The 14,144-nt window shown below is 34.2% G+C and overlaps 1 protein-coding gene across 1 annotated transcript in view; it reads right to left on the minus strand.

Annotated features, from left to right (window-relative positions):
- The window catches only part of KNTC1 (kinetochore associated 1), a 34,943-nt gene that overhangs the window by 15,008 nt on the left and 5,791 nt on the right, over positions 1-14,144 (minus strand). Inside the window, exons 13-39 of the mRNA XM_042865992.1 lie at positions 14,031-14,129; positions 13,051-13,094; positions 12,873-12,938; positions 12,708-12,783; positions 12,468-12,593; positions 12,285-12,374; positions 11,702-11,761; positions 11,211-11,272; positions 10,584-10,695; positions 9,916-10,059; positions 9,632-9,688; positions 9,447-9,548; positions 8,509-8,625; positions 7,959-8,102; positions 7,571-7,669; positions 7,078-7,181; positions 6,821-6,926; positions 6,279-6,413; positions 5,141-5,260; positions 4,304-4,373; positions 4,160-4,227; positions 3,623-3,915; positions 2,945-3,117; positions 2,679-2,776; positions 1,602-1,743; positions 1,188-1,244; positions 476-639 (exon numbers count right to left, since the gene is read on the minus strand). Of these exons, the coding sequence (XP_042721926.1) occupies positions 476-639; positions 1,188-1,244; positions 1,602-1,743; positions 2,679-2,776; positions 2,945-3,117; positions 3,623-3,915; positions 4,160-4,227; positions 4,304-4,373; positions 5,141-5,260; positions 6,279-6,413; positions 6,821-6,926; positions 7,078-7,181; positions 7,571-7,669; positions 7,959-8,102; positions 8,509-8,625; positions 9,447-9,548; positions 9,632-9,688; positions 9,916-10,059; positions 10,584-10,695; positions 11,211-11,272; positions 11,702-11,761; positions 12,285-12,374; positions 12,468-12,593; positions 12,708-12,783; positions 12,873-12,938; positions 13,051-13,094; positions 14,031-14,129 (2,928 nt within the window). The remainder of the gene's footprint in view (positions 1-475; positions 640-1,187; positions 1,245-1,601; positions 1,744-2,678; positions 2,777-2,944; positions 3,118-3,622; positions 3,916-4,159; positions 4,228-4,303; positions 4,374-5,140; positions 5,261-6,278; positions 6,414-6,820; positions 6,927-7,077; positions 7,182-7,570; positions 7,670-7,958; positions 8,103-8,508; positions 8,626-9,446; positions 9,549-9,631; positions 9,689-9,915; positions 10,060-10,583; positions 10,696-11,210; positions 11,273-11,701; positions 11,762-12,284; positions 12,375-12,467; positions 12,594-12,707; positions 12,784-12,872; positions 12,939-13,050; positions 13,095-14,030; positions 14,130-14,144) is intronic.

Below are 14,144 nucleotides of genomic sequence, written 5' to 3' on the forward strand. Positions count from 1 at the left end.
AAATCTTCAACTTGTCATTTACAGAATACTAAGAGATACTGTATTTTCATATTTAATTATGGTCCTAAACAGATCTCTTCTAGTTAAAAAAAAAAAAAAAAAAATCATTTCCTTGCTGTTTTGAGAAGAGGAGCTTTACTTGAACATTCTACTTGTATGATCTAACTGAGGGATAACACAATGTGAAAGCATATAACAACTGACTACTAATGCTCATTTAACTCTTGGTCTCTCCTTCGGACTCTAGAAGTTTAGTTTACTTTGCAAAGAGAAGTGGAAGACCATGAGAAAGAGAAGAAACTACCAAATCCTTTCACAAAATGAGTGAACATCTGATCAGGTGGTAGTAATTATAAGGAGGTCATGGAGGTAGCCTCTCCCTAACCCATCAAATACACAACTCTAAGCATCTTAAAGCTGGAAAACTTCTAGGACTTACTCTCAGCAAAAATTCAGCATATAGTTCTTGTCATACCTTCTCACCCAGAGATAAATCCATGTTGTTTGAGATACCGTGCTGAAGACAGGATCCAAACGAGCAGACTATTAGCCGCAGAGCTAACTCACACTGACTGCACTCCATGAGGTTTTGTAGCACTGCACAGATGGGAGTTCTAGCTGGCAGTAGAAGGTTCTGTCCTATAATATATTTCAGAACCAAGCTCAGAAAACAATTAGAACCTTTGTATTAAACATATTGTTCTTGAATGTTATCTGAATGAGCATATTGTTCTGAATTAGCAGAATGATTTTTCTTCACCAAATTTATACCAAAAGATGAGCCCTAGACTCCTTTTACATTTTGAATTTTCAGAGTTTCTAGCTTAGTAAAAGCTAAACAGTTCAGTTTAAAAAAAAAAAAAAACCAAAAACAAAAAACAAAAACAAAAAAAAAACAACAAACCAAAAACAAGAGAGAGAGAAGCTCAGTAGTAGAACTTCTGTACTGCGGTATACGCTTGGACAACATACCCAAAATTACAGGAGTGAATAGCAGCAATTACTCTCTAGTTGAGGGACTTCTGTGCAGAACTAAACTGTTTCCCAACCATGTAGCTTTAAGTGGAACCCCCAGACTGCTATTTAAAATTACAAATTAGTCTCCCCTGCATAGGTCTAATTTAAACCTGACATTTTTTGGTTGCCTTGTTTATACTTTCGAAGTGGTGAATCTGCCATCGTGGTACCTTTAATAAATGTGCAGTTTGCCAGGCTGGTAGAGTCCAAAGGATACAGTTTGCCCTCTGAAAGACAGACAAATACAAATTCACAGTGTGCTGAGATCTCAGCAACAATATAAAGCCTCAAAGTGACTTAAAATCGCTGTACTTCAGGGGCAGTTCACAAATTAGAAATTCAGTAGAACAGAAGGCACATGAATTCTAAGGACCAGACTGCTGTTACTATTTTTTTTTTTTAAACTGTGCTGCATATTTATATTCCATATCCACCCCCCAAATGAATATTGCTTCCAGGAGCTTGTCTGAGATTTTTGAGGAGTTTATTTCTCCTCAGACACAGGTGTCAAATTGTCCTAGATGAAGAAATCAGTATGAAATACAGATGGTACACTGACACAGTGTTCAGGAAAGTAATTTTACCAGAAGTAGGTAGAAGAGAAGAAATGGTTTCATATATGACTGGAAGAACAATCTGTGGATCAAGAACTATCCCATCTTCATTAAAGAAATCGTTGTAAGTCCATTCTTCATAAGGATCTTTATCTCCACCAAAACATGTTGTCTAAATAGAAAGAAGAGTTAATGAGCATGTCTGCTAACAAACCAAGTACATAAAAGGTTATGCTTTTCAAGTAAAGAAATAGTAAATGATCCTTTATTTGTAAATGGCTTCTATCACACTACTTCTAGTAAATGTCCAGTAGTGTTAAATACATTTCCCACTTATGCAACAACCACTTTTCTTTCTCATGTTGTGTTAATGTAGTTGTACAGCCAAAAATCAATTTATTGTAGGCTTTCATAAGGCTTCTTAGCCAAATACTATAATGAAACATTTTTCAAACATGACTTGTTTTTCAGAAAAATAACCTTCAGTGCATAAGTATGCTTGCCTAGCCACTTTAATCTATTCTACTTAAACTGTAAGAGTCCATTCACTGCAAGCAGCTCAAAGCATTACTTGATCTGAGTAAAAAACAAAGATAGTATTCAAGAACTCAGTCCATCTTGTAAGTCTTATAAAACAGTTGGGAATGCCCTCACATGAGAGACAATAAAAAAAAAAAAAGGTGTCCCATCTCCCTCATTACATTCTAACACTTTTTATTTTTTATTTTTTTTAAAGAACATTTTTGAAGTCGGATTTCTATGCTTTCTGGCAGTGTTGGCAGCAATCATTGAATAAAAGCCCTGCTATTTTCAGTGGCATTAGTAAGATTTATTACACTAAAATGAAAGCTGAGAATTGCTGCTTGTGCTTCTTGTTTGTGCCACTTCTGCATTGCTATCAGTCTACACTTCACACTGAAATACATGTTCAGGGAGATTTTAATCTGTAGAGCTATGGGCTTTGATGTTGTTTTGTTTCTTTTTAAACAAACTGATTCAGTGGTGCTGGAGGAATAGAAAAAATATATATATACACACAGTGAACTCTATTTAGTTATACAGGACATTACATATATATAAAAATATATTTGAGTTAGTAGAAATTACCTTTGCTGTAAAGCCATAGTTTTCTATTTGGCACTGTCTGTAAATTTCCTTGGCAGCTAAAGTATATTTACATAGTTCCAGAGAATCGAGTAGCAAATCTATGAAAAGATTAAGATCATTAGTATAATATGCATGGATGGTTCACATGCCCTGTTTAAAAGGTTAACATCATTTTGCAGAATCCATTTTTTTTGCAGAGGCATGTATAGAAATTCACTTTTGGGTGGTTTTCCACTGGTGATACATGTAAATGATAAAAGTATTACCTGGACTACATATTGTAGCTGCCTGACAAGCCATTTCATAGATCACTGCAGGAAGGTTCATGTCTTCAGAAGTGATTGCTGGAACATCACCACCCAACATATGACAAAGCTTTTGACAAGTTGAGAACAGTAGCTTCCCTGTTTCTTTATTACAGTGATTTTTATAGAAGTCCCTATTAAAAAATGAATTCAAAATGCAGATATGTATAGACAAATATAGGTATAGGTAGAAAGTTTAAGGCTTTCATTTGATCTCTGTGGGGAGGTAATAGTAAGATTAAACTATCTGACAACTTGACCATGAGGAAGAGACCAGATAGAAACCATGGAGTGGTACACATGGTCAACATACAATGGTTTTCTTCTATCTGTTTAAGCTGGGCAGCTCTCTTAATAATGACTTAATATTCTGTCTATCTCTTATCAAATAAGCCACAGGAAATCTCTTACTTAGCAATCATGCTATGGCCAAAAAAAGAAAGTCAGTTTTCAGAGAAGACAACTTCACATTCATGTTATGTAAAAGCAATTTAAGCATATTTTTAAACACTCATTTTAAGAAAAAAGTCAAAATCCTCATCTTTTCTCTATACATCCACTTCCTTTTACAAAATATCAGAAAAACTACAGAAAAGTGCATTAAAAGAGTTAAACTTTTGAAAATCTCTACAGTTATACCTGCATATTTTTACAGCATCTTCAACTTTTCCAGCATCTAATGCTCTCAAGGCCAATGTTGTTCCCAGCTCTTGCTCTGATCTTTGCAGAAGCAAAGCCATTCTGTACAACCTTGCCTCAGTAGAACGGTTCTTTAATTTACCATCTTTTGTTTTACGATTTGTTGTTTGTTCTTTTCTAGACTTTGACAGATATTTGTCAGTTTCATAAGCATTTATGTGCTTTTCAAGGAGTGTAGACATCAGTGTAGGATTCCCGAAGTCTTCAACTGAAAGAAAGATATTAAAGTCTTCCTGCAACAAAAAATAAGATGGTTATTTGTACTCATGTAACTTCCTTTAGAATTTGTTTTCTAGATTAGCTATATAATCATTTTGAAGCCTATTGAAAATATAGAGACCTTAGTGATTTAAAAAAAAACAAAAACAACCAACTCATGGCACATAAGCTATAAATATAATTAATTTTCAATAGCAGAAGAACAAGGGTAATAATTACAGTAAATGAAAAATAGTTTCAAACTACAGAGATACCTACTTGTAGGGTAGCAAGTGTTTCAAATGTTTTTAGGTTTGCTTCACATTCATCCTTCTTTAGAGGATTGTCTGTTGGGGGGGAAATAAAATTACTTTCTGACTCCATTGACAAACAGAGTGTAAGATGTTATAACCTAGAACTCACCTCTTTGAATTTTGTACAGGAATTTGAGGATTTCTACAAGTGTTTTTGTCATAAACATTTGTGTTTTTTGCTGCAGAGAAGGGAGAGGTTAACAATTGGTTTGGTCAGAATATTAACAATATAAGATAGCAAACCTTAGGCTACCACTCTACTGAGATACTATTCAGTGTTCTACACGTGTCTGAATCTACAGTTTAAAGCTCTAAAAAAACTATTGGTTAGAAACAAGAGAATGAAATTCTACTGTAACTGTGCTCTTTATGGAAATAGCAAATATTTAATAGCTATATACAAATGTATGTATGTATTTCACACAGTGTTTTAGTTATCATATGAGTTATCAAAAATCCTGCCTTTCCCCCCTGTTCTTCTTTGTCCTTATCAGAACCACTCCCTAAAACAACTACTAACAATAATTCTTTTTCTGTGGTTACAAGAAAGTGATGTGTACTGTCAGCTATGAAGCTTTGAATGACTTTGGTGGCAAAGCCACACCAACAACTTTTAAACATATTTTTTCAAGCAATTAGAGAAAAAAATAGGAGAACACGTAAGACAAGAGGTGTAACAGTAAAGCAGGGTTTGTAAATAACTAAATTCAGTTAGCTAAATAATTGAATTCAGTTTGCTAAGACAGTGTGTGGAAATGACTTGAAAAATAACGTAATTGTATAATGCACAGAAATCAGAATAAACTCCAGTTGAGACTTTAAGAGGTTCCCTAGTAAAACCTCCTGCTCAAAGAAAGACCAGTTCATAATCCTTTCTTCTTGGAAGATAGGAGATAATAACATACAAAATAATGCACACAATTTACAGAGTTTAATGACTTGGTACCTCTTCAGAATTATCTGCTTTTCTCTTTAACACCAGTGTTCCCCACACAGTCAGTCTCTCTGCAACTTTCTCAGCTTCAGCAATAGTCAGAGACTTTAGCAAAGTGAGTGATTCCTCTCCCTGGAGAGAAAGGGGGGGAGGGAGCCAAAAACCAAAACAGAAATAATCAAAATAGAAGTTAATTTATTTATAGGAAAGCTATGCACCTCCTTACTTTAATTATTTTTCTGCTGACAAACTTCAAATTTCCTCAAAAAATCCATTTACTTTAATGATTTCACCCTGAGTGGTTTCAATTAAAGTTTTGAGGCTTTCAGTAAAATGTATGTACTTGCTAAAGGCTCTAATAAGCAAATTAAAACACAGTTTTGTTCGCTGGCAATTATGCAGTGTTTTTAAGAAAGTGTTTTTAAAACATGCTTTAATTGTCGATAATACCATGACCTAATAAGACAGAACAAGTGGTAGAATAGAAAACTCTTTGCAAGGGAATCAGATTGATTCCTGAATAAAAACAAAACAAACCTTTTTATGCCTCAGTAACAAAAGTAGATGACTGCAGTGTATAAATGTATTCTCACCTACTAAATGTAGCAAACCAAGGCATCTGAGTAATTTAAAGATAACTTTTTTTTTTCCCCTTAGCAAAATCTTAACTTGAAATTTTTGAGGCAAAAAGCCCTGGAGAAACTGTTTTGTTTGGACATAAATATTCAACACTGATTTATGACACTTAGGCACCTACAACACTAGAGAGGCAGGTATGTACCACTGCAAGGTATCACTTTGCATCAAAAATCACAGAAAAAAAGAAACGGATTTTGGAGGTAAATATGCAACTTGCCCCAAATCAGCTCCAGCAAAAACATGTGAATATATGTAGACTTAAATTCTGACGACTTCTACATATGGGGCATTATTTTTGTACTTTTTTGCAATGAAGGATGGCTCACAATGACACTGGTCACATCTTCAGTATTAATTACAGGCAGTTATGTGTACAATTAATAAAACTGTATTAAAATACCAATATATAAACTGTATATAAGGTTTCAGCAAGCAGTGCAACTGTTGCTGTTTTGAAAATAGTCCACAGTCTCTAAATACCCATATCAACTGACACGAAGTATTTTAGTACCCTTTCTTTGTCAATGAGGTCTATCATCCTCAGAATGTAGACTTCCATGGTGGGTAACATATATGCTTCTACCATTTTCAAAGCATCCTCCAAAGAAGTAGGAGTGTCTTGTTTAAGAATGTATTTCACTAGCCTCTGTGAGAAGAAAACAGATATGGAATTTAGTTTATTCATTTATCAGATAATAAGGGAAGCCATTTATAAACTTCTGCACTGTAATTGTACAGCTCATACCAAGCAAGTTATCAATGAGTTTAGAAGCTTTATCTGTAGATAAAACTTCATTAAACGTAACTAGGGGAAAAATAGTCTTGGGGAAAAAACTCTGTAGTTGATAGGGATGTATGAATGAAATACAAAGTGCAAGTAAGATATGAAATCTGAACAGGACAAAAAAAAAAAGGGGATAACAAATGGGAGCTACACATTGCTATGCTTTAATTGCTTTAATCTGGCTTTAATTGCATGCTTTTTTTTTTTTTTAATTTGATAAATTTAGGATTTCTTGTTTGTTTAACAGAACATAACTGCTCATCATTTACCATTATCATCTGCTTGTCCTTTAAGAGATTAGTGTCTCTTATCCCGTAGGCCCGCAAAAGCTTCTTCATTTCCATTAGTCGGTAACTTTCCTGCAATAACTTTACTCTGTGGACAAATTAGACTATTAATTTATTACATATGTATCTGATGTACAGATATGATCAAACCATATAGCTTTAATTAAAAAAAAAAATCAAGAATTCTAACTGAAAAGTAAACATAAAACTGAGATATAGGCTATAGGATGTAGTCTTACTTGACATGATTCATTTCCAAATGCTGTTTTACCAGCTGCTCTACTGCTCCACTCCAAGGTACCACAGCACCGTGCATTATCTGCAGAACTGCATCAAATTTCAGCTAGAAAAAGAACATGAAAAGCTTACTCATCAAAATAAGTTGCAAGATATTCTTTGAAGTATTGTTCACCTGTGATCATTTAGGCTATCACTTCTTAGCCCAGCTTCTATTGTGTAACAGGCATTCATTATTGTATCAAACTAGATTAGAAAATGATAGGAGTGATTTATGACACCACAGAACTTCAGCTTCAGACATGCTAAAGTTGAGTTCTCTATGTGATGATATCAAAATTACAATTAGATTCTCAAGCAAAGAATATGGGATAAAAGGACAGTTGATATTTTTTGTCTTACCACTTACATAAACATGTACTCGCGCACTTACATAAAAATCAGGTGTTCCATTCTGAATTGATGTATTAGAGCTATTTTATTGAACATACTTACATCTGTATCAGAGATACAACCAATGACAGCTATTGCCTTTGCCTCCCATGCAGTTTCAAATACAGAAGCAGACCGTGTATGGCAACGTTCTAGCAAGTCCTGCATATTTTGGTAAAAATTAATAGAATTTTAATGGAAAAGGTAGGAATGTATTTGCAATATAATATACTCTGAAATATTACAAATGACAGAATGTTTTAGGATATCAAGGGACAGATTTTTCCCTCATATCTGTTTATTGCTGAAATAGTAATTTTCAGTGAGTTTGACAGCAGTAAACAAATCAGAAAACTGATTCTAAAATTCATGTGTAAATAAAATGATTATCAGATTTGCTCACTGCTTATTTAAGTTTAAATAGATTTATTCAAAATGAAGAAAATGTTACCTTTATATACTGTAAAAGAAGTTCATCCTTTTGGAGATTATGTTCACAGAGGTAAGGCTTTATAAACTTATCCAGAATAGATGGGACAAGCTCTGGTGCCAAAATTTTATCAAACATACGAAACACAATAGTAGTTGTGTTCTCCTGGGCAGCAAAGTAGAACAATGCAGTTTTAGAACATCACACATTTTAGTCTGTGATCCTTCAGATTTCAAGTGACTAATTGAACATCCAATGCCCACTGAAGGGAATTAAGGTGCTAGTTCATCATTCCTTTATGCCAGGGAAGGGGAACACCCAGTGTCTCTCTTTTACAAAATCGTTGTTCAGCTGTACTTAGCAACAGTGAAATTATAACACTTGGTCTGCAACTCAGCCTCTACCAGTACTATACTGCAACTCATGGGGTTTAACTCGTGGCTTTTAATAGTAGGTATCTTGTCACATTATGTGTCCATACCCCTTGTGTTTATAATGAAAACTATTGTTTCAACAATGTATCAAATAGCCTCAGCAGCTTACAAACACAAGTGCAACTAATCAGAATTACCTTCTCAAAATCAGAGAGTGCCAGCCTGCAGTTGTATTTTCTGTAGAGATCTATCAGTTCTTGTAAATCATTTACTAGTTTCTTCAACCTAAGTACTTCTTCACAGTCACTGCATTTCTGAAACAGTATTTTGAAATGAAACATTAGAAGACTTGCTGCAATCTTCTATTTGTGATGCCTTGGAATCTTGGAGATTCTATGGATCTACGTGCTGAACCTTCATACAGCACACAACAAAGCAAATCAAGTACATGTTCATTTCCCTAGATTCCATTATGCACTTCAAACTTAAGATTCACAAGACTAAGATAGCAGACCTAAGTACAGAATGTCAGTGTTTTCAATTTAAAAAATGTAAACCTGGTTAGCTTTAAGCTTAATCTTTCTTCACTACCATAGTTTCACCATCACAGTTACTAGTATACCCAGGATATACAATATATTGGACTTCTATTTATTATGCAATTATATCTATTTATTTATGCAAATTCAATGTTCAGATCCTTACAGCTAGCTGATTTTTATTACCCATTTTCTCCATGCTAGAGCTTGGAGAAAAATATTTAATGAACTGCAATCTGTTTCCAAAAATTTTGACAGAAATGAGATGTTTCTAATTGAAGTTCATAAGAAATATCTTTATTGAAGTGTTTCATAGTACAGAAACTTGTGTATTGCAGAACATTTGATTATTATTTGTATTTAGACCATTAATTCATGTGTCAAAGGGCATAACTGTTGCACCAATGTTGTTGGGTTTTTTTTTTAATCCAGTCTTCAACCCAAGATGATTGAAATTAAGTTCCTTCCTTTCAGGGGAGTAATTAATTTCCCATTAAAGCAGTACTGATCTAATAACAGCTTGTTTCTACATTGGCAAAGAGCATATGTTCTAAAGTCTGAGAATAGCAAATCTTTTTATTTCCTATGTTTCTTACCAAAGGATTCCACTGGCCAAAACTTGTCAGAGGCATTTCATCTTGATTTTTACTCGTAAAAAAAATCTCAGCCATTTCCAGCCCATTCTCTGGCCAATTTGCCTGTCCAGTAGAAATTGATATCAGCAAACAGTGCTGTATGTATAGAAATACAAGACAAGCAAAATTTCTACACCATGATTTACCTTATCAGTTAATTCAAGGTTGCGAGCACCTTGTTCCAGCCATCTGGCTAATATTTTCTGCAATAGAAACAGTCATCAGGAGAGTTATGCTGCCTATCAAAGTGAAATTTGCTATTAGAAATCTGATTAAAAGGAAATAATTTTAAAATATAAGTTGTAGGGAAAGGAATTCATTTAAAAATAGAGTAGAAAAAGGTTCTGAAATCCAAAAAAATAGGTCTGACTATAAAACTATTACCTTAGTTTCAGAAAGCTGCGTCTTATATTTATTGAATCAGTTTTACCTGTCCCTTTGGCACAACTCTCCTTAAGAAGGGAATCACAACATTCTTCAGCCACAAACACAGATCCTTTAGAGGAACAGTGACATGGATGGCATTAAGCAAGCTCTCCAGCATTTTCTCATCAAAGGTGTTTTCAAAATCTGCCTAAAATTTTAAAAGAGAACAGTTATAAGTTTATGGAGTATATACTTACCAGATAATTTGTAATGTTACTTCATTAACAGGAAAAAGCAATAGAGTTCACAGACACAAAGAGAAAAATCTAGGAATTAAAAAATAACATAGTAGTAATAATAATAATAATAGCCCTGCTCACAAAAACAAAGCTACTGTTTAAAAGATGCAACTGAAGCAATTTCTTTTTGCAAGTTATGGTGGGTGGACCACATCCCTTTACATCTGGGCTTGCTTTATAATTCTGTCTTAAACAACTGATCTAGAACTATTCATTCTTATATCAGAGATTCCAGTTTATTCTTGAATCAGTAGGAAGCTCCACCTTTTAAGGAATGAAAGTTGAAACGTTGTGACAATAGATGAGATTCTGTTTTGCTTCTTTGAGGAGCTGTTTTGTAACAGTATTAGCCTGATTTTGTTAAACAAGCCTGGAAAATTTAAGAGACTCAACATCCTCCATAAGTATAAAAGATACGTTAATGCTGTTTCACCTGATGCCTAAGCCAGAGGTACTGTGCACAAGATAAATTTCCTTCTTCTAGCTGAAAAAGGATATTCTTTAAAATGTCTTCATTATTCAAGAATTCTGTCCAAGCAATACCACTAGAAAGGAGAGGAAAAGAAACACTGTTATTATATCCAAACCCTGGAGGTGTTCAAAGGCAGTTTGGGGTCCTGGGCAACCTGACATAGTGGGTAACAACTCCGTCCAGGATGAGGGGATGGGAGTCAGGTGAGACTTAAGGTTCCTTCCAACTCAAGCCATTCTATATTTATTACATGGCAATATAAAAGGAGGTGTAGAAGAGGATCTCAAACCTTTTCCAGCTTACACTATATGCTGTAAGACATAATTGGAGCATCGGGATTGTGTGTGCATATATAAAAACACACCTATCTACAGCCAAAAAAATACAAAAAAAACCTACACAAGATGTTATCTGTTGCACGCAATATAAATTTTCAGTATTTAGGTAGACTCAACCTCTCTGTTTTATCCCTTCTCTACAGTGAAAGACCAGAAGCCTAAATTTAAAATAAACCACATTTAATTTAAATGGCAGATATTAAACCATTATAATTAAATTATCTTTAAATCTTAAGAAATAAAAACAAACCTGAACTTCTCCAGTCCAAAAGCTCCATAGAAAGTTGTAAGCCTTGCCTGAGCTCTCAATACCTGCTGAATGCAGACCAAGGGATTTAAGGTCAAAATCTGGCTTACAAAACAACAGTATTACCTGTGTAACATATATAAGTTTTTTTAATGAAGAATTACTCAGAAACTTCAATTCTAGGAGTAGTTTACATTAATTCTGTTTGAAGGTATATGAGTGCTGTGCAATATGAAATAAGCCTAATTAGGAAGTAAAATAAATACTTGAAAGTACTTAAAGATGTTTCTTTCCATTTCTATACCACTCAAAAATGAATCTTTTAATTCAAGACTGAAGGAATCACTTTAACTCTGAAAACTGTCAATATCATGGTTCTCATTTAATATTTTAAAATGTAATCTCACTTTAAAACATTTAAACTTTTACTGTATAAAACTGTACACCATAATTGTTATCATATGATAGCATCAGGCCAAAACGTTTGTCCTCACCTCAGTTAGAGATGCTAGAGCCCCATCAGAAACAATGGTTCTATCATCTTTCTTCAAGACCTGGAACAAACACATGAAAGAGCTTGGCTGACAACTCTGATGCAAAACATGCCACAAGAGGTTCTTTGAGTTTAATGAAGGTAAAAAACAGCTAGCAAAAACTCAATAGACTCCTTAAACTGGAGTCTATTCTACAGTTTTAGTCTTTGCTTGGGTTTTTACATCTACATGAGAGCAGACACATATCTCTCTGATTCTGTTTGTCAAGGCAACAAAAACTAAAATAATGAAAACAAAACAGTGACATACATTTAGATTTTAATCCAGAAATCAGTATGTAAAAGGAACTTACAAAGGCTACTCAAAACTAAGACCCCTGTCTCTGGTCTGAAAATAAAATGAACTCTTTTTAGCCCTCAAGCAATAGCAAGAACAAAGTTGCAACAAGTCTTGGTTTCTGATCATTTTTCATAATGCAACTTTTTGAATGACTGTAACTGGTTGGAAGGTGTACTCCCTCTCAAGGTGTACAGAAGCATGTAATATCAATGGGTAACAGTAAGAAATTAAAAATCAACCTTACCCTGATTTTAGCATAGTTTAACATTTCTTGAGCAGTTTCATATAGTGGCCATGGAGCATTTATGCAGTAATCTACAACAAACTGGCTATCCTGTTTAAGAAAAGAAACAATTTGAATTAATTCCAAGCTCCTTTATAGTTTGATTTAATCTATTAGAGAAAGAGGGCAGGAAAGAGAAAAGACCTGAATTTTATGCAGATTTTCTTTGGCTTCATTCACATAATCCAGCAAGACTTCTTGACCATAGCTTCCAATGGAGGCTGAAGCTAGCTTCTCTAAAATCGTGTTTGCTTTTACTTTGTATACAAGCTGTTTGAAAAATAAAAAAAAAATCTCAGTTTTAAATTCGATGTACTCAGCTTTAAGCATACTTAGTCGTGCTAATTAATTTTCAAATGTCTTTATTAAGAAGAGTCAACTTACCTCAACATCGAGTCCAAATTGTATAGCAAAACTCTCTGCCTCAGTGAATTTGTGTTTGTGAAGCAAGCGACTCAGTCTAGGAGTGAGATAAAGTAACGTTATGCTACTGTAACGTAAAAACTCAAACCACAGATGACAGTAATCAAGCTTCAAGGGAAAGTGTACCTATTTTCTGGCAAGGCTTCAGTTAAACTTCTCATCACAACAACAGAAACTGGGCCTTCAGTGGACCTGAAGGTGGAAGGAAACTACATGAGTTTATCAGTTCTAAAATAGCTGTATGTTGAAGTAATCTGCATTTTAAGGTAACGGTGATCAGGTAATATGAAAAACGTTATCTTACATCTGATGATTTTCATGAATTCCTTCCAAGAAGTATATTGTATCCTGCAGCATATAATAACAGAAATCATTAGGTGGTGGAGTAAATCAGCCGTAAGAAAACAAAGCTGTAATGCATTAGGTGTTTCTTAATATGGAAACAAACTCTTGTTTTTTCTCTCAGACTTTTTCTTTATGCTTATCATGTTCATCCTTGGATGGTTTCCACCATCTACAATTCCTGAGGCTAGTAAGAGGACGCTTCATGCTGAAACCACTCTGCTATCCTGGTACAGTTACCTCAATACACCCTCCACACAAGTGAATCATCCTAAAATTACTCTTTGCTCTTTCATTTTGTTTAAGCCATAGGCATGTCAGACTGTAACCACATTACAAACTATGTGAAGAAGGCATCTGTGCTATGTTCCACAAATGTGAAGGTATATATTACATTTCTGACCTTGACTGTTCCATATTTTCTGTTGCACTTTTCTGCCACGTGCTTCATACAAGACAAGCAATTTCGTCAGCTTTTATTCTTATTGCACATTGTTATCCTCTCACATACCCACTCCATCAGTCTTTCTAATACTCCTATTTCATAAAATTCTTATTGTCTTATTTCAGACATCTTTTGTTAAAATCCTTACGTGGAAGCAGTTTGAACAGAAACAAATTGGTTCTCTCATCTAAATTTAAGTAAATCCCAGATAAACTCTGTGTTTTTCTTTGCTGAGAGAATAGACTTCATACAGCATTTAGCTGTGTAACAGCAGCAACAAAATTTGGCACTAGAGTTAAATATTGTAATAGGCTGGGACATAGCATACTGAACAATTTAGCTCTGTTATCTTTTTCTCACCCTTCAGAGACATCATTTTATTTTTCTTTGTATGGTTTCTCAAAAAGTGGTTCTAATCTATAAGAATAAAACCTCTTTCACAATTAAATCCATTAAAACAACTATATTTCTTTGAACAACAACAAATCTAAACGTACTGTGCCAATCCCGCTTAGGACGAGTGAAGAAACAACAGATACTTCCAAAGAATAGAGCTGTTGCATAGTAGGTAGTGCAAAAACCATTAAACTTCTCATCTATTAAAAAAAAGA

The sequence above is a fragment of the Lagopus leucura genome, unplaced genomic scaffold (genome assembly GCF_019238085.1).
Source record: "Lagopus leucura isolate 7727_CA_CO unplaced genomic scaffold, USGS_WTPT01 Super-Scaffold_806, whole genome shotgun sequence".
Lineage (NCBI taxonomy): Eukaryota > Metazoa > Chordata > Aves > Galliformes > Phasianidae > Lagopus > Lagopus leucura.